This window comes from Anguilla anguilla, chromosome 8 (assembly GCF_013347855.1).
Source record: "Anguilla anguilla isolate fAngAng1 chromosome 8, fAngAng1.pri, whole genome shotgun sequence".
Lineage (NCBI taxonomy): Eukaryota > Metazoa > Chordata > Actinopteri > Anguilliformes > Anguillidae > Anguilla > Anguilla anguilla.
The window spans coordinates 16,882,784-16,903,145 of NC_049208.1; the positions used below are offsets into that span (position 1 = coordinate 16,882,784).

A 20,362-nucleotide genomic window follows, 5' to 3' on the forward strand; every position below is an offset into this window, starting at 1 on the left:
ATCTCGTCTTTGCTACACACACAGTAAACAGCATCCATTGCCAAGTTTTCCGAACAAAGCCTACGTTCTTGGCATCTCCATGCCTGTGAAACACAGTCTTGGGAAATGCAGTTCTGGGACACTGGGAAATGTGGCCCTGGGACACTGGGAAACGCGGTCCTGGGAAACTGGGAAACGCGGTCCTGTTTACACTAGGAAACACGGTCCTGAGACACTGGGAAATGCGGTCCTGGGACACTGGGAAACGCGGTCCTGGGACATTCAGTCCTAGTGAGAGGACACTAGAGCTGGGCCTGCTCCACTGCTAGTGAAGGGTGGAGAGATCTGGGCCTCTGACTCTTTGTTTTACACAGACACAGTGGATTAAAGGGGCCTGGCAGAGATAACAGAAATGGTCTGTTATGCCTCTCCACCCCTCTCCCCTCCCCCACCCCAAATGGGTCTGACTCAGTAAGAGCGCTAAGTCTGACACAGTGGCACCACGCTGTATGTCTGATGTGTGAGGACTACAGACAAATCTATCCCTCCTCCTGCTGCGGATTCCCTTTCTCCCGTCCAAACAAAATGCAGTGAGCAACCAGGAGAGTTGGAAGGGTCAATGAGAGAAATCTGTCTAAATCCAGATTGGTAGGATATGAGCCATTTCAGTCTGATAACAAAATGGGCAGTGACAACTTTGCCCATCTGCATTCTGATGCTTTTTCATGATTTCTTCCACAAACCCCTCCAGCCTTGAAGGAATTTAGTTTGCTTCAAATAGGAATTTTGTACTGAATTGCTGCAACAATACCCCAAAACATTTTTCTTTGCTTCATAAAATGAAAAAAGAAACCATTAAAGTCAGAATAGGCACAAAATCAATCAAATGTTCATACCAGAGGATCAGCTCAGTCTAAATGAAATTAAAGACCAATCACGTCCATTTGTATCTAAAATGCACAATAGTAAAGAATATTCATTACAGGCTTAAAATAAAGTCAAATCAAAAGAACACTAGCCCAAATCTTCCATTGGAATTTCCTATGAAGCACTCCATCACACAGCCATGCTAAATACTTCATCCTGGCCCATATTGTTTGAGACAAAAAAAGAAAGTCATCTGTACCCCATATGACCGTATGAAATATTGCTCACTCAGAGCGCTGGAAGTGAGCATGGCATTATGATATCCCTAGGAAGTTTCACAGAACCATTACTTGGCAAAGCTGCAGCCCTGAAATCTGCACAGGTCCACAGATGCTTTGGATAAAACCTAATTTCCTATGAAGGAGACAAACCCAGGCATAGACTGGTGCTATTTTGATTGGTTAATGTGTGACATCAATGGAAACTATTTCCTGTTTCAAATAGAGGAATTCTAAAGCCCTTTACAACTTTGAGGAACAGTAAGAGCTCACTTCTGCATTTAATTCAATCTAGCCCCTTTCACACAGCTAATACCGCATCTGAGCCGCCTCTGATGCGGAAACAGGTTCCCTTTCCCACAAAATTTTTAATGCAGTATTCGAGCCATCTTTACCTTTCACACACAGAACTCAACTCCCGCGAATGAATTGTGTACATTCTGTTACCATAGTAACACACTTGATGTAGGCCCAAAGCTATAACGTTACTTGTTATAGTGCAAGTGGTCGCATTTTTTATGTTATTAGTTCTCGCGTTCTCAATGGGTCCAGGTATTTCGTCTGTATGCCATTTTCTCGGTTGAGAGATAGGTGAGCATGAACGCAGATCTGTAACGTAATTCAAACGCCACCCAGAAAGCAGTCGTCGATGCTGCTTCCCGTTCCCACAGGAGAAATGCGGTAGTCGAGGCGCCTCGAAAACACAGAGAGAGGCGTTTTCGATGCGGTGTTTTAAAAGCCATTGCAAAGTGTTCACACAGACATAAGTGCGGTATCAAAGCCGTCTCGAAAACTACTTTTTTTTTCAGTGTGAAAGGGGTATCTGTTGTGAAATGCGGATAGCTCAGTGTACGAACTTGCAAACTGAAGAAAAGGTTTTGTATGACCTACTTAGGATTGAGATGAATATTGTGTACCCTTGAGGAACTGACTTGATGTGGGAAAGATACGTCTGTGGTTATTAAGGACTGGTGATACTCAAAGATTCCATTTAATGAGTCAAAATCATAGATAGAAAAAAGTAAAGTAAAGGGTGAATACACCAAGTCTATTTTTTTGTCTTTCTTTCAGCTCAGCATATTTGGTTCACTTGTTTGGAAAGTGCTTGTGGCATTTGGCAATATTTGGCAATTTCTTGACCAAGTATTTCCTCTTAAAACGGATCTTTTACAAGACTTTAAAATCATTTATAGCAAGGGAAGTGATGATCCATGAACCAGAATCCAAGATCAGAATTACCCTGTTAATATCCTAACTATATCCATCATCACCTAAAAGCCAAAACTGATCCTGGATCAGCGTTCCCATTCTGAGATGAATGAATTCAGGCCTGGTCGGCGTAGACTTTCTGGTCCAGAGCTTATTCATTATAACTGCTTATTCATCAGACAGAGAGCGGATCTGCAAAATGCCCCCTTCTTTCACACCGGAAAGCATGGCCCCCCGGAAGCTCACAGTGCCAAGCAGTGGCAGCCCCCCCCCGGTGACGGCAGTGCAGGGGGGGGTTGGATTCAGAGCGGGCTCACACACGTGTAGGTGGCCGTTTCCAGCACTCACAAGTCTGCTTGGATCTGAGGGTCTTGTGCGACTCGTGCCATATGGTCTTGCAGTCCTCCTGGAGCTTGTAGAAGCGGGTTTTCTTCCAGGAGCTGGATCGCACCTTCAGCAGGTCCCCTCCAGTCAGCAGGAACTGCAGGTCCGAGTCTCCCTCCATACCTGGAGTGGGGGGGTGGGGGGGGGTATGAAGGAGGACGCGGTGGAGAGGAAGAGGGAAAAGTGATGGGGGAAGAAAGATAGAAAGAGACAGGAGCAAAGTGAGGGTAAGAGAGGAAGAAAGAGGAGAAATGAGAGATGGAGGAGACAGAGAAGGAGAAGAATGGAGGAGATGGAAGGAGGGAGGGGATGAAGTAGAGAGGGAGAAAGAGCAAGAGAAGGGGAAGAGAAGGAGAAGAGTTAGCCGCATGCTTACATTACAGGTCTGTTTGCCATATTACTGCAATGGTACAAAATATTATAGGGAATATAGGATTAAACTGCTCAGAATATAGGAATATACTGGTTACATGGCTCAGTGGTATAGTAATCATTAATTCCAAATTGGAAAAGTGAGTGTTGAGTATTTCAGCAACTTCCTATGTACCTTTGTGTGTTCCACCCGCTAACCTTCCAACAAAGCTCTGCTGCTGTCTGCATGCCACAGCATGACAGATCTGACAAGCAAGGCCTGTTATCTAGCCCAGTCAATCCCCAGGGCAGCAACTCTGCTTTCCATAAGAGGAAATTCCAGCATTGCACCAAAAATACCGACGTCCGTTGGGCGTCACCTGGAGACTATGACCTATCTGAGCACTTGACGATTTCAAACAGATGTAGAAAACCATTTGTAAAGAATATCATCTTCACACACAAAAAGGAACACAGGCAGATGGCACTCGGGTGTTAACGGGCCATATTTCAAACAGGAATCTGTGGAGTTCTGAGATAGTTCCAGCATTCCAGCACGCACTAAGAATTCCAGACGTAGCAGGGCCAATAGGAAGATACAAATGGGGGAGCGGGGGGAGCGGGGGGGGGGCACACAGTATCAGAATATTTTCATTCAAGCCTCCCATGTGCCGCGCAGAGAATGCCAGCCGGCTACTCTGGTTGCGTGCTGGAGATTGCTGATGAGGTTGCAGGCATTGCCCATTTGGCACCACTCTGTGAGCCCGCACTGCCCAAGGGTGTGGGAGGGATGACATCAGAGGCATTTTACTAGGTCCCCACAGCTCCAGCGGGGGGTGTTTACAAGTATATGGACACTGTATTGGGGGGGGGGGGGAGGGAGGAGGGGCTGACGGTTCTTTGTTACATTTTTTTAGCTTTTTGTTACTTTTTATGTAGTGTGCAAGGATCAAAGTGATGACTCTAAAGTGTGAACTTTGTAGAGGTCTGTGTTGGTCACATTTACTGTTCTCTTCACTTTTATTTGAGACTGACATTCTTTTTGATAAGACTGCATAATATTAAAGCCACAAACAAAGCGTACTCATAAAACAAAACATGACCTCACTATAAAAATGAGACTAACTATCATCCACAGTCAATGTGCTATCCTTTAAATACTGTTTGAATGCATTTGTTTGCTAGCAATTTCTCCACCATGTCAGACGTAAGTGAAACTGATTTTTAAGCCTGATTTTACTGAATTATCCCTAATGTTAGGAGACACCTTCATACAAATGAGATTTGCCTGTATCGCACTTTTTGTTTATGAAAAAAATGGCCCGTACAAATTATGCAGGTCACGTATAATAGCTTATCTCTGAAAGCAGCCAGATAATTTCTACTGCAATTCACTGCCCAGGATTCAAACTTGCAACAACTGGTTCTCCAGCCCACCTTTCTAAGACATCCATAGCTCCAGCCCAGCATGAATATGTAAGTCCGAGCTGTTTGGCATTATTTGCATGCTGTGAAAACAATATATTCTGCACAAAACCTCATCAGTTTTTTTTGAATGGAAGACTAATTGAATCCAGTGAAGTGTGGTTATCATTTTAGGTTCTGCCTGTAACAGTTGCTAAGCTAGTGATGCAATAAACCTCTAGTGATGCAATAAAACTCTAATCTGCAGGTGGCTGCTATGCATCATATGGTGTTTGAAACAGGATTAAAAAACAGAGCAACAGTAGGAGGGATTGTGGTACGCCAGGTTTTTTAATGCACAGCGATCATCCACCTTTAATGATGATCAGCATAGTTTTTCAAAGTGAGAAAATAGGGATTCTGTGCTCCAGGAGCATCACAGTGCTGCACTCCACTTTTCATAATGGCACTGTTTCCATTGGGCAAGCCGTGGAGAGGGGGCTTGTTAGTGGTTAAAGAGTACTCATTAAGAATAGGCTCACCTTTTCAAACCACCATGGAGCAAGCTCCTAAAATGTTACAAGGGAGCTACAAGCATACATTGTCCCTTTGATCCTTACAAACCAGTCAACTTTTAAAGCAGAAGCATTCTCCTTGCTGAGACACTTTGATGCCCTTTACCTAATGAGGAATCAAAGCCACCCCTTGCTGTGTACTGCATGTGGATCGTTGCGTGTACAAATCTCAGGAAAAAAAGATAGGGAAGGGTCCAATTTCACATAATACCCCGATTTTCCAGAAAAATGGGAAATGACACACACTATTAGAAAAGCTTGGCTTAATTGTTTTTCTCCTGTGAAATCAATCACGGAATGTGGTGGTTTTTTTGGCCTCTGTCTAGGGAATCACAGCCACTAAGCAATACGAAACACCACGATTTAATAAAACTTAACATGCAGCCAGGGTATTGAAACCTGAAATATTTCCACTCTTGTTGTTGATACTTCCCATTTGTACATTAGGATGGGCTTGATAGCACATTTTAGTTTCTTAGAACATTTTGCAAAGTGTAAAAAACTGAAACTGAGGGAAAGCATATGGTTGGGTGTACCACAGAATCAGGAATGTAACAATTATATGGCTTTGGCAAGATTTATACATGCTTGGTAAGAACAACCTAACATTTTCACTGGGTTCTTTCATATTAGCAACCTAGGTGGCCTTTATACCTTTAAATCTCTGTCATGTACTATATATATATATATATATATATATACACACACACACAGACACACATGCCTGATGTACAATATTTCCAATTTAAAACTGCAACTGCAACCCCCCCCCCCTCACCCACACACACTGCCTGCATGGATCCATTTAAACCTGGCTGAAACAATGGCAGTAGGAATCCCAGCACCATCCTCCAGTATGGCTGAACTCGGGGGATTTTCATGCTTGCCGGAGATGGCAAACTGTGCACACAGTGCTCTGGAATGCATGCCCCTGGGGCTCCAGAAAGAACAGGGGCCAAATTACGGGGTAGGGAGAAGGGCCATCCTTTCATCTTCCCCAGGGATTCCACGCACGTCTTTTTTTTTTGCTGGGAAGTGGAACCTGGCCTATTACAGGAGTACAGGTACCTGGTGCTTTTCCTGTTAACCATTTTCTTTTTGTCAAGGTGATTGAGAACTAGCTGCTCTGCTCCACAACCACAACCTGCTGTTTCCCGGTCTGGTTACAAGCAAGCCATGGGTAGGGTGGGGTTAGTGAACTGTGTGATGTTTTGTAGATCAGCCCCAAGGCTAAAAGGCTGACCAAAAGGAGTAAAGCTTTCTGGTGCTTTGCATGTGCCTCAATATATTTTTACTGTTTTCAAATACTCACATTTCATATGACTATAGGTGTGCAGCTCTCAGCGACTAAACAAATTTTACACGTGTTAACAGAAGGTATGTAACAGTGGCTGTATCTTCACAACTGGCAATATATTTATATATTTATAAACTCCAGCACATCAGGGTAAATATAACCTGGCTGTAGAACCTGATGCATGCATTACAATTATTTTTAAGCAAAGCTTCAGAACACTATACAAAATACATCATTTAAAACTACAGATCCAGATCTCTAGTACAACACTGCACAACACGGGACATATAATGTAGATGTGTTGATTTCAAACTAAGCCAAACTAGTGAGACGTGAAGATAAATGAGAACTGCACTTCACCATAGCTAATTCAGCACAGTTTCCTGTCTGCACCAGGTGACTGAACCAGAAGCACAGGAGTTTTTAGTCGAATACCCAGGCTAACTGCAAAATAAAGCTGTAAAATATTGGCAGCCTTCATTGTTTATCAGCTTTTACATATAATGTAAATGTACCGATATATATTATCATTAGCATGCCTAGATAATAGCTAGTCATTCTTTTAAAGCCAATTAGGAAATAATGAAGGTCGAGGATAATGTCGCATTGGTTCTACAATGATGTGTGCCTTCACACATATTATTATTATTTATTTATTTTGCCACCATAGAGATGGGTATCTGTTTGGAGGTTTCATTTTACGATTTTCCGAGTAAGAAACCACGGGAGTTGCCCCACCCACAACCCTACCCATCCCCTGGGGCCATACTTTACCACTATTACCACCTCAGAACAGTAGCCTCAACCAAACTTCTGAAATATGCATCGGTTGCGTATCTACGTATTCATCTGATTACAGATGGATCGTTTTATAAATAAATCAGACAGGATACATTCTTTAACAAAAATGTGTTCGATGTAAATTTGTGAATATACTACAAACGTCTGTAACCAATTAAACTACGATGTGGTTAATGCATAATGATCCGTAACACTGTAGAGGGAGAAACTCCTCATTTACATTAACACATTAACACGCAATATTGATAACGTCCTCCCACAACGCAAACAGCTCACATAAACGATAAGAGACAGAAACACCACTACAGCAATATTCATGACCAAGAGCGGTTAACAAATCAGAGAAACCATTATCAATAAAATAAACGACATCACTTTGAATCCCTTTGGAAATGAATTATTCCCACAAAAACCAGCAGCGTCCAAGGCGCGATCTACACAAGACCCAATTGTCCCTCGCCGTTTGGCGAGTGGTCTTTCGTTTCTTCCCCATCTCTCGTTTACCTCAACTTCGTAATTGAATAAATATTTATACATTGTGACTATTACAGAGTTTACATGATTTCCCACGACAGTCCCAATTCTGCTGTCGTGCATCGCTGCAACAAAATTGCTTTTGACGTTCTCTCAATATTTTGGACTACGTGTGGTTGATCCTACCTGTGGTCAACAGGTGTGTCAGCACTTACGGTGCTTAAGTGTACAAATGACGTCATCGCATTGGTTTCTCAACACGAAGTAGCGTGCAGTCCCTTTATTATAACTGCCGTGAGTACATGCGTGCAAACAAGGCACGTTTTATTTTATTGCTATGGTCAACAACCACAATAGAAAAATAGCGAAACGCAAAACTGAGCACAATGACTCCACAGAGTAGCTAGAGAGTCGCTCAATGCTCCGTGTGGTAACCTACGCAACAGGAGTGCAGTGGATTAGTTGGCTACCTACAGTATATCAGCTTACCTATTAGTTTTCCATTTATCCGGGCAGTGTTCCTGCTCTTCTCCTGGTCAATTAATTCTTCTGATTTAGTTCTTCTAGGTTGTTTCGTTAGACACTGCATAGCGAAAGTAGGCTATTTCAGCCGGCTATCCTTCCCAAGACGAACCGCTGCTTTCTCGAAACAAAGTAGGGTAAATATGACGTTTCCAATTCCTGTCTTTTCTTTGGGGCGTGTGCTAGGCTAGTCAAAGTCCAATCATCGGTTTACAAACCGTTACTGTCTACACTTGACTGGGATGATCGGGGAACGGTGATCTTAATTCACCATATATTATCTAATCAAGAGTTAAAGAGACACGTTCGGTTATTTATTTATTATTTTTCAAGCTTCTTCCATCTGTTGTGTAGACACCAGTCTATTGACGTTACTCGCTACTTTTCAAAAAAAAGAAAAAAGCATACATCAACATGCTGGTTTGTTTACCCTTATTTGTTTTCCGTCATAATATTCTGTAAAAAAAACAAAACAAAAAAAAACGCTATTCTGGCGTAATTTCCCCGCGTTTATTACACGTCTTTGCAGTTGCCTAATTTATCATTTGTGGCATACAACAGACAATATAGGATACTTGTGCGTGTTACTTCATAAATAGAATGTAACCGACTGTTTTCATGTAAATATTTTTGTGGTGGTATGCTGTTGTTGTAACCTTGACCCTGAACAATAAATTCGCTATTCATTAGGCCTATTTATATTATCACTATCGTACAACCGTAACTATACACTTTATCTGCAAAAAATACACATTGTTGTAGGCTCAGTGTGAAGCAAACGCATGCACTCTCAAAAATATTCATATCCAACAAACTTTTGATGTTACTAGTTTTTGTGCTAATTGCACGTTGTGCGTTGTGCGTTGTTTTTAACACGTTTGTTTTGAAGGTTTATGAAGTCAATAACGTGGAAGTTTATAAATAAAATGGTTGCCTATGCTATAATGCCCCCTTGTGGTAAATTATGCGACTTTATTTATGGGTAGACCTACGTTCATTTTGGTAAATGGTAAATGGACTGCATTTATATAGCGCTTTTATCCAAAGCACTTTACAATTGACGCCTCTCATTCGCCAGAGCAGTTAGGGGTTAGGTGCCTTGCTCAGGGACACTTCGACACGCCCAGGGCGGGGTTTGAACCGGCAACCCTCCGACTGCCAGACAATCGGTCTGACCTCCTGAGCTATGTCGCCCCTATTTCGCATACAATTCTTTAAAACCAATGTTGTATTTGTATTGGGGTACACAAAACAATTGTGCGGATGTCAGCAAATGACGATGATTTGCCAAAGCCAAAAACATTAGGAATCTATCGTTGAACAGTTCATCGTTTTGTTAAATTCTCAACATTCTGTTCTCAAGGGCCAGTTCTGGTCTTTGGTTCACTTTTCTGGATGAGTTAGACTTGACCACAACATTTATTATAAAATATATAACACATTATGCTTTCTAATAAGCATTGTTTATTGACGCACACATATTAACCCACCTTGTATGCTTAGTTCCTTATTTCAGATTGAACTACAACCTTTTCCTCCAATGTCCTGACATTCCTGATTCTCTGAGCTCCTTACACACTGTGTAAACAGAAGGTACTTTGAAATACAAATGTAGGTGCCAACAGTGCCACCCTGTCCCAGGGCAATCTGGTTGTGCAGCTTGGTGACAGGAACCGCCTCAGGTGCAGGTCCATCGCGGGTCTTGTTTTCCCTCCTGTGCTTTTATTATCAATCTGCATTTAGCAGTGCTATTATCCAGCATGACTAACAATGCCAACAGCAGTACCATTTCTCTAACACGCCCATTCAGGACCCATTGAAATGACGGGTACCTCTACCTGTGAAGTGCTCTGTGTAAATTTGGCACTACAAAGAGTCTAAGTAGAGTCTAAGTCCCCACCCATCTTGGGAACTGTCTGGAAAAATTATCTATTGCTTGATAAAGAGATTCAAATTCTCATTTAGAGTGTAGTACTAACACCACCATACTCACTGCCCTTAACCTCTAAAACAGTGCAGAGATTCTTGATTTCTGAGAGAAAAAACCAAAATATTTTATGGGAACCCAAGACATAGACCATCAGTAAGGTGTGAGAGAGAATTACGATGTTAATCATCTTAACAAGTGCTCTTAGATCTATTCCTTTCTACCCAGTATCAGTTGTATCCAGTGCTGAAACCCCTAATCCACACCCATTCTGCTTTGTGCCAGTAAAACCTGTTTGGCTAATGGTGGCCAACAAATCCTTTATCCACACAGCTGGCTGTTTTATTGCATCATACACATCCTTCTATTGATCTGTAGTGTTTGTCTGATACAGGACGTAGATACAAGTGTGCAGTAGATATAGCATTTGCTCTCATTACAAAATACTCTTACTGTACTACAGTATTGGTGTTAAACGACCAATTACCAAGTCTGTTCACCTTACTCTTATGTCCCAAGTGCCTTACCCTCACCATTGTATTGACCATGGAGGAAGGTTCTGCTACTGGCCCTGGCACAAAGCACATTGTAATCCCTGTGAGTAGCTCAACCCAGTATCTGCAAATATAAGTCATTATCTGGCCACAATACACTCCACTGTCAAATCAGCTGAAAAGCAGCATGTTCATGTGGGACCAGGTGGGGCCACATGAACCATATGATGTTCATGTGTTAAACTGCTTTGGCAACAAAGGATAAATCCTGTTGTGCGAATTAAAACAGTTCTAATCCTAAATCCTTTAACCTGAGAGAGTCAAGAGATGCTAGATGGAGGAGGAAAGAAGAATTGAGGGTTGTGAGCATACTAACACAACCATCTTTGTGAAATCTCACTGACAACCTTTTGGGGAAAATATGAGTGAATATGGCAAAATATGTGGATAGCTACAGGGATGGGCCTTGCTAATAGATCTCATGGTCTTCCCCACAGAAGGAACACCTTAAAAGCCTTGTAGGTAGCAAGTCAATGGTGTGGGAATTTGTCTTTTTAAAATAATATCTATTAAGCTCATTTGCTATCTATGTAGTATGATAATGAAGTGTTGCATGATCCATTAGGGACAGTACGGATTTTTGAATGGTGCCATCAGAGGGCTGAGCAAGTTATCAACTGTCTACAATTGCAATAATTAATTTGTCTAGGAGTGATACACTTAAGATGGATCTCCAGGGATGTATCTCCACGTGGAGGAGGACCCTGATTATATCACGTTCACAGTTTATTTATGACGCAGAACCTGGATAAATTATTGCTCGTGTCTACTGGATGAATTAGATGAGGCAGAAGCTACGCGGTTCGGCTCCAGAGTCGTCGTCTCCCCGATTTGCGCAACAAGCTTGGTCACCGGTTGGCTTGTACTGACCGGAGCTGTCCATGGTGTCTCATAAATAAGTGGTTTCCACATATTGTTGGGGTACCTATGTCGTTTTCTAAAATCTGACAGGTAACGGTTCCGAGTTCTTTTTAGAAAGAAAATGTCTTAAATTTAATTCCATTCATATGCGATTTGTCGCTTGATTAACCGACACGATATAGGTCACACAGATCTTTAACTCTCACGTAACGTAGCCCCTGGTAGGTGTCCGATTTTTATTCGGTATAAAAGGCTACTGTAGTTAAGATTTCACCTCTTTACCCTCAAGTATCACAATCGACTTCTAAATGTCTCGTGAGATTACATAGCCTATTTCATTCTGTATTATTTAATTTGCGCGTAGCGCTGTAGGCTAAATGGAAAGCCTACTAAAGTTATTGACGCATCAAAACAGGCCATATCGCAAATTATTATTTATGGTATTTTAAGTCCAAGATGTGTTCAAACACCAACTAGCACGCGAGTACGCATGCATACACACACTTGTTCCATAACAGAGGTATTTTAACTGTTGCTACAACAAGACAGTACTTAAACTTTAGTTCACTTTGTTCACAATGTTAGGTGAAGGCTGAATATATAGCATATATTGCTTACCGTGTTTTCCAGCTATGCCATTTGATTCCATATTTCTGACTGTAGAATTGGATTGCCAACCTCCACTTAGGTGTTAAATCTCCAAAAAATGCGATATCTATCCACGCTCGTAGGAACAAACCAAGCAGATACCGAGTGGTTTCTGAATGAAATGTGTCTTTTCAACGAACTGGTCGAATGCGACATAGAAGAGGACGGCGTAAAGTAAACTTGAGGCGAGATGTCTCCGGGCACTCTGATCTGTTGGGACGTATTCGAAGCTAAGACCTCTTGCTCAGGGTCCACACCCACCGGCTTGACAAACTTCAGTGGCTCGTTCGCTCTTTTTGTGACGTCACGTGCAGGTTCAGCCATGCCACACCCCTGTACGGGATTCCGTAAACATGTTGCATGTTTCTGTAGGCACACTGCGCACACAGAATGTAGACCTACATACAAAGCTTCCCACTAAAAATTATTATAAGCCAGGGATTGTTACCAACAGTCTAACGATCCAAATAGATAAAAGCAAACTATATTTTCTGTTGTTGTTAAAAAAGTTTTTTTTTTTTTAAATATGCACGTTGCGCACCCACTGGCTTTTATACTACGTTTTTTCAATTTCTTATTTTTCTGTTTACATCAGGTGAACTAGAGTTCATTAAGTTTGTTGGTGTTTCATCATTAACCGCACCCTAGTAGTATCAACCACGCATGCATTGAAGCTGCGAGCTGGTGGGCCATGATAGAAAAATAGATAGGCCTACCGTAAGTACAATTTTTCACAGAACTCTTAACACCTGTGAGATCACAGGTAAATGCGACTCTCTTCACTGAATGGGAGACATAAAGTAGAATTTCTCTGAGTATGGAATGTCATCTACAACCCTTGAACCACTGAGTCTGCCTAATACTATTTGACACAAAGCACAAGCTTCCATTTTGCAGACAGAGATCATGAAGAATGAATGTATGGCATGTTAGTTCCTGCATTACATCACATTGCATTCATTTAGTAGATGTTTGTCATTCATGTAGCAGATGCTCTTATCCAGAACCACTAACGCTAACAGTATAGGAAAAACACAAATGCATTCATCTGATTTACATGGGCAATAGTGCCGGACCTGGCTAACAACATTCCCAGACCAGCATGCAAAGATATAAACATCACTAAAGTACCAGTGCAAGTGCTAATCAAGAACCAAAGTACAGTTTCAAACTACATAGACTACACCCATAACAAGTCCTAAGCCGAGAAACATAAACCCGTAAAAATTCTAACCTTAAACCATAAAAATACCATGACCTGACTCTCCAACAATAGGTTGGAGAGCTATGGGGTGGGAATTGGAGGGGGGGGGGGGGGCGATCAAGATGCAGTCTGAAGAGGCGGGCCTTCAGCCTGCATCAGCAGATGGCCAATGTTGCATAGAACAGTGTCAGAACCCACAATCTTACCATGACATCAGCAGTTGGAAGTGTCCATGTCATGTGTTAAGCTTGGCACTGAAAGGCAATGTCTTACAAGACTGATTTGGCACTTCTTAAACCATGAGAATGCTTTCAGGCTTGTCTCATTATTTTGATGATCTTATTTGTTAATGATCACAGTGATAAAGAAAAAGGGTGTTATTTCAATGGCTGGAATGTAAGTAGATGTTCAGGCAACCTTGATGGAAATGAGCCCAATTTCCTAACCTTTATACTACACTGCCAACCGAACCACATATGTGATTATACCTATAGTGCGTTCTAATTTCACTGCGCCTCTCGTTAATTTCTGGCTAATGTCTCCTGGGAGGGGATCTGGTGCATTTCCGTTTGTTGGCATTCAAAAAATGTATCGCCATGACAATGCTCTCTTTGTAATACTTTCAACTCTCAGAGATACTATTGACACTTTTTTGACTGGATAAGATGATGCATGAACAGAGAAAAACATAGAGATGGTGTTCTGCATGCGTTTGTATGTGTGTGCATGACTGGGTGTGTTTTGAAATGACTTTATATGCAAAGGAATGCACTGTTTTCAGGGCATGAGATTCCAGCTACACACAAATTATTGTGACACTCAGCTGTACCTGTCAGTCAAACTCAATAACTTTAATAAATTGGCTGTTTTGCATAACTGTTTGACTGATGCTCACAGCTGGATGGATGGATAATATTTAACGCAAGGTAAATCATCCTGGCCAAATTTATGTTTGCAAAGACAAATATGTCATAGCATAATTCACTAATCGTCCATGAATATCTGACTTGAATTCCATCTAACCACTATGGTATTTTGTGTCTAAGCTTTGGGAAATAATTTCAACAAATGTTAATTTCAGATTGATCTCGACCAAAACTAGACTGAATCATGATCATTTGGAAGAAACTATTATAATATTTGCAAGACACAGCTGTCGTTAATTTCTATGATTCACTTACCGCATTAAACGATTACACTCAAATTGTCAGTGTGTAGCCTACATAACAGAGGAAAAAAGCCTCTCTCTACAAAATGCAGCTGGGAGCTAGAAACATAGCATTTCAGTGGCACTGCACTTTGCTGCCTGTTTCCCTGTGCATTGCCGAAGCCCTCAGCGTGCAGAAAAGCAGCAGGCCGAATCCTCCCAGACCTCTCCACCCAAGGCACTCCAGCAGCCGCGCGTAACTTCTTCAGTTGCAAAACCTGGAATGTGAGAAAAGAAAAAATCTAAAAGACAGTCTAAACAATGCTCCAATGTTCCTTTCACTTCTGATTGTGCAAATAGATCAGAGAAATCCAAAAGCAAGCTGATGGCACTCCGTAGTTGTGTTTGGCTCAAATATTGACAGCTACAATATTTGGAAATGGAAATGTAAGTGCAAAGAATTTTTTTTTCCTGAGTGATGGTTATCTTCTCTCATAAATCAGAAAAAGTTGTTCCAGAATTCTTTCCTACCATACCTGCAGGGCAGTCTGTGTTGCTTTTATTTTTATATTTCCATGCAGCTGGATATATACCAAAATACTTCAGGCCTACACCATTTTCAGGTGTCTACTTGCATTTCTACTCAAGACTGGAACCTGCAGCATCTACTGTTTAACTATGCCACACCACTGCATGTAAGACTGACTATTCCTTTTTCTATAGTGAAGATTTAACTTAACCTGCACAATAATTGACTCGTTTCTCAAGTTACTAAAATTATTTTTGCTCTCTTAAAGACAGGAAGAGTTCATATTACTGGCATTTATCCAAAAGTTTAACCTCATTTTGAGAATGAATTACAGCATACCTGAAGTGGACATACTGCATGTGCATGGCACATTATAAAGTAACCGAGTAGCAACATCAACAAGCTTCATTGTGTAACCTGCATGTGATAAAGTCAAAGAGTTGCTTACATAAGTGAAAATGTTGTCAGAGCTCAGCTCTGTACAGTATACGCTCATTTAAAAGTGGACGGTATAACTGATCATGTGAGAATTCCTTGGAGCCCAGTACACTGCATTCATGCATGCTGAGTCTCGGCTGACGGAAAGGTCAGATGCTGACATTGTGACTGGAGCAGACTGTTGGAATACAGTACAGCCAGTGTCAATCCTCATCCCTGACATCTGATGTGACACTGCAGCCGGTGTCTATATATCCTTGGAATCATCAGATAGTTCGAAGGGGGTTCGAAGCGAAACTCTCGTGGCAGGCCTGCGATGAGAAGAATGTGCTAGAATAGCAACAAAGATGGGGGGGGGGGGGGGGGGTTCCATGTGCAGTTGGCACATATACTTTGTGTGCCTGGCCCATTTCAACAGAAGTGAAGCACCCGTCTCGCCCCTGTTTCTGCTATGTGATGTCACCCAACCTGCACAGTGGGTCTTGTTCATTGCTAGAGCCCTTTGGAAGTGAGTGTGCAAACTGAGCTGTTATACAGTATTTATGCCATTGTCACAGAGAGCGCTGGTTAAGGCACTGGGCTTGTAACCTAAAGGCTGCAGGTTCAATTCCCATGTAGAACTCTACTATTGTTTCCTTGAGTAATGTATTTAACTTAAGTTGCTTTCGTGATGTTGGGTAAATCCTGCTGGATAAGAGTGTCTTCTAAATGCCTCTATTGTGTCTTTGGCCTAGTTAGAAGGTTAAAACGTTAATGAATATTGCTGCTTTCATTGATCTTATTTGTTGACTGAAGACATTAGGAGTTTTGCGGGTTTTTCCACTGAGAAAATGGGGAAGAGACAGATGGAATTTTTTTGTCAGATACTGTATTTACATAAAACAAGGCACAGGACACTCACCCTCATATGTACCCCATCCGTCTTACTGAGGAATGACTGGCCTAGCTTTGTTCTCAGGCCTGATGTGCATGTGTCATACATTATGATGAATTGGACAAAATGGGAACTATAGTGTAACAGAGAGAGATGAGAGAGATGTCTATGCGGGGGTGTGTGGAGTTTTTTAGTTATAAATAAATTTTGTTTCAATTGATATTTGCTCTTAAATGTAACAGTGTCTATGATAAGACTCTGGATAAGAGCGTCTGCCAAATGCCTGTAATGTAATGATGAGACCCCACATGTCACCAAAATGAACACCATACATTAAAAACGGACTTATTGATGGGCATGCATCTGCAACTCACACCTGGAGGCTTCAGAAGCCTTACGGCCTCCCGCAGAGCTGGGTATAACATTATTACTGAAGATAATCACATGCTTTCCATACCAAGACATGTATTGTACCACCCAATGGAAGCCTATCATTAGCAATCCTCTGGTCTTAGGCTTGGATTTAATCTAACAATGTGTTTTGTCATAAATATGAATATCACTTATGCTTATCTTTTTTATTTCAGTAGTTGCACACGCATACGTTTTGTAAAACAAATCAACAAAAGTAATACTTTGCAGTTACAGAAGCATTTTACAATAAATAAATGACAATAAGAGAAGAAGGTCTCAACTCAGCCACCATGCAGTAACAATCAGCTAGGTGAGGCAAGGAAGCCATTTTTCACCAGATTCACTTCATATAAACTGAGATGATTTCTTAACTCAATGCTACGAACAAAACCACATTGCATTTCAATTGAATCTGACCCTTTTCATTTTTCTATTAAAATACTGCACTGTAAATTTATGGATGTCACCACTCCTTGTTCGTTGGCAAGCAAACTGGCACAAACTGCAGACAAACAGGCAGTGTCGATGCGTGAAGCTGTTGCCACAGTAACTGTACCCCTCTCAATATTCCCAGCAGGCTTTTTCAGTGGCCTCTCCTTGCCACTGGTAAAAAGTATGACAGGTCTACAGAACTCCAAAAATTATTTGGATATTGCTTGTCATTGTGCAGCCGGCAATGTTTCTGTCCCTGAAGGTTTAATGATTTAAATCAGGGAGGTCCATTCTTATCTGAACAGGGCTTGTGTGGTTGCAGGTTTTTTGTTTTATTCTACTTATCAAGGTCTTCTTCATTGAAGACCATGATTAGTTAAATAGCTAAATCAGTGCTGATGATGTTGTAATCATCAGGTCTTGTAGTTAAATGTTTTAATAATCAGATTCCAGAGTGATACAAATGAGTTTTATATATTAAAAAAAGAAAAATTAAAGAAAAAAAGTAGACCCAATGTTAATGAATCAATCACATTAAGACAATCATTCTTTCACATAGATTTTGACTGCATTACACATTTTACAATTTGTTCTTTTTTTTCTGAAGAAACAGTGCTGAACTATTGGTTGGGCCCATAGTGGCAGTGCCCCATCCGGATTAAAACCCACATAACCTTTAGTTTACCCTCAAGCTTGGTGCCCCATTAATTCATATTTCCGCCTGTATCTTCCCACAAGCCTCAGCATGCTATATTGATTAAAGTCACTGTTTGGGGTGCGTTGGGTGTGTGCAAGGACTCAGTGCTGGGTCTCCATGGAATGTTCCAGCAGTTGGAATCTGTAACTGCTTTCCTGTTGCCTTGGCAAAAAGAATGATTGCCACAGGCCCAAAACCACAGAGAAAACAGTCATTGAACACATTAATTGGTAGGTGTCTGGGATTCTTTCTCATGTAATTAAGCAACATGTACGGTGGTGCTTGTTGGTTCATGGTTTGGCTATGCTGTTTTAACACGTTTTTTAAACTGCATAAAATAAACGTTTTTATACTGTTTAGGGTATGACCATGTTAAATGTTAGTTAATCAAACAGAGAAACAGTGAAAACTTGCATAGGACTTGTATAGGGATATTAAAAAAACATATGTTATCTATATATAAGACCTGATATCACAATTTGTGTCTGGATAGTTTGAAAGAGTATAGCTCTGACACATCCCAGAATCCAGCAAGAGGCAGTCTGTTATCTATAAAGACTCAGGTCTCAGGAAAAGTAATATTATACACACAGTAAATATTGGGGCAGGAGGTAAGAGCGTTTGTCTGGCAGTCGGAGGGTTGCCGGTTCGATCTGGTAGTTGGAGGGTTGCCGGTTTGATCCCCCACCCTGGGCGTGTTGAAGTGTCCCTAAGCAAGACACCTAACCCCTAATTGCTCCCAATGAGCTGATTGGTACCTTGCATGGCAGCCTTTCACCGTTGGTGTGTGAGTGTAAGTGTGTATGTGAATGGGTGAATGTGAGGCATCAATTGTAAAGCACTTTGGATAAAAGCACTATATAAATGCAGTCCATTTACCAGTGACCACCTAACTCTCCAGAATGCAACACATTTTAGCTGTAGTTGCAATAAGCCTTTTTTTCCTGAACCATGCGAATCAAGACCTTGAACAAATCTTGCTGATATTCATTTAGAATATGCCACTTGGACAGATTATGCAGCTGAAGCGAGGAAACCTACATCTTACAAAAACAACCACATACATACAGTATGCATTTCAAAGAGAGAGCTTAAACTGTCCACCGGAAAGGGCAATATGCACTTTGAAAGATCAGAGCGATAATCGAGGTATTGCTGGCTGTAGATGAATGCTTTTTCCTCTTTTGTTGATACTGTGTGTGAAGGAAGGGCAAACACTGATAAAGAGCATGCAGAATGTGGACAGGGCTGGATGTGAGCCACTGTGCTGTAGCGTGGCTGGGGGAGCAGACGCGGTGTGGAATCACTGGGGGTGGGAGGGCAGGAGAGGGGGTGTCTTGCCTGATCGTTGCGATATAGAGCTCCGCCGGGGTACGAACAATAGGCTCACAATAGCAGCACCGCCGGCCGTGATTCTGATACTGCTCAGCAGTTCAGTTGAGCTCTGGCTTAGACCCAGCATAGTCAGCAGAAGCGCAAGCAGGTTTTCACACGCACACACACACACATGCACACACATACACATGCACACACACACACACACACACACACACACACACACACACACACACTGCACTTTCCAGGAAGTACTGTAGCTTTACCACAGACTTTTTCCTGCGCACCAGATGGTCAGCTCCCGCATTCTTTCCTCCCCGATGCCTTATTCTAGAAGGTCCCAGGTGATATCTGCATTCGTGCTAGATTTGTGCTAGAGGTAACATTTCCTTTTGCACTGGTTCAGGAACACAAAAGGAATTTAGTGACAAAATCTCTTGTGTGAGTCATGTGTTTGTATGAACCATAACTACAATCAGACAGGATTGTACAGTAACTTCTATATAAAAAAAGTTTCATTTAGTTCTTAAATGGTAATCTTGTCATATACAATCATGTGCACACAGTCTTTTTTGGAAAGTTCTCAAACGATACATGAGGACAGCTTACAGGTTTATCAGAAATCTTACAAACAGCATACTGGAAATTCTTTTCCATTTCCTCACACTGAAAATCTCATCCTGACTTGGTCAGTGGAAGACTGTTTCCCAAGGTACATTGCAAGCATTCGGGCAGGTTGGGACAAAACACAGTGGTCTGGTTGCAAAATATAAGCCTTGCTGCACTGAAAGAGCGTTGGGAAGCGGGGGAGGGGGGCGTAGTGGGAGCGGAACTTACCAAACCAAAGGGATCATTTCAAAGGCGACAAAGAGATTTCACAGTTCCGCTTTTGAGTAGAATCATTAGAACCTTCAAGATTTACAAAGGAGCCTATCCGTGTGTCAGTATATGTGCTTTCACGCTGAAAGGGAACTCAAGTCTCATGTGCTAAAGATAAAAGTGGTGAAAACAATGAATATTAAAGGACTAAGCAAAGTACTTACAGTTACCACGAAACACACCTGAAATATGTCAGGCATGAATACAAATAAAAGCTTGATTAAAGCCTTCTCAAAAAACGTGCTACATGTGATCGATACCTTCTAATGTTCAACATTCTAA

The 20,362-nt window shown here is 41.6% G+C and overlaps 1 protein-coding gene across 2 annotated transcripts in view; it reads right to left on the minus strand.

Moving 5' to 3' along the window:
• The window catches only part of LOC118234126 (1-phosphatidylinositol 4,5-bisphosphate phosphodiesterase delta-1-like), a 29,477-nt gene extending 17,109 nt beyond the window's left edge, over window positions 1–12,368 (minus strand). The window contains exons 1-2 of one of the 2 annotated variants that reach the window (XM_035430482.1): window positions 12,102–12,368; window positions 2,682–2,840 (exon numbers count right to left, since the gene is read on the minus strand). In XM_035430482.1, coding sequence (XP_035286373.1) covers window positions 2,682–2,840; window positions 12,102–12,132 — 190 coding nt within the window. In that variant the 5' untranslated portion in view covers window positions 12,133–12,368. Of the gene's footprint in view, window positions 1–2,681; window positions 2,841–8,108; window positions 8,345–12,101 lie in introns of those variants that run through there. The other variant, XM_035430481.1, reaches the window with a different exon arrangement.
• Between the last annotated feature and the right edge of the window lie 7,994 nt (window positions 12,369–20,362).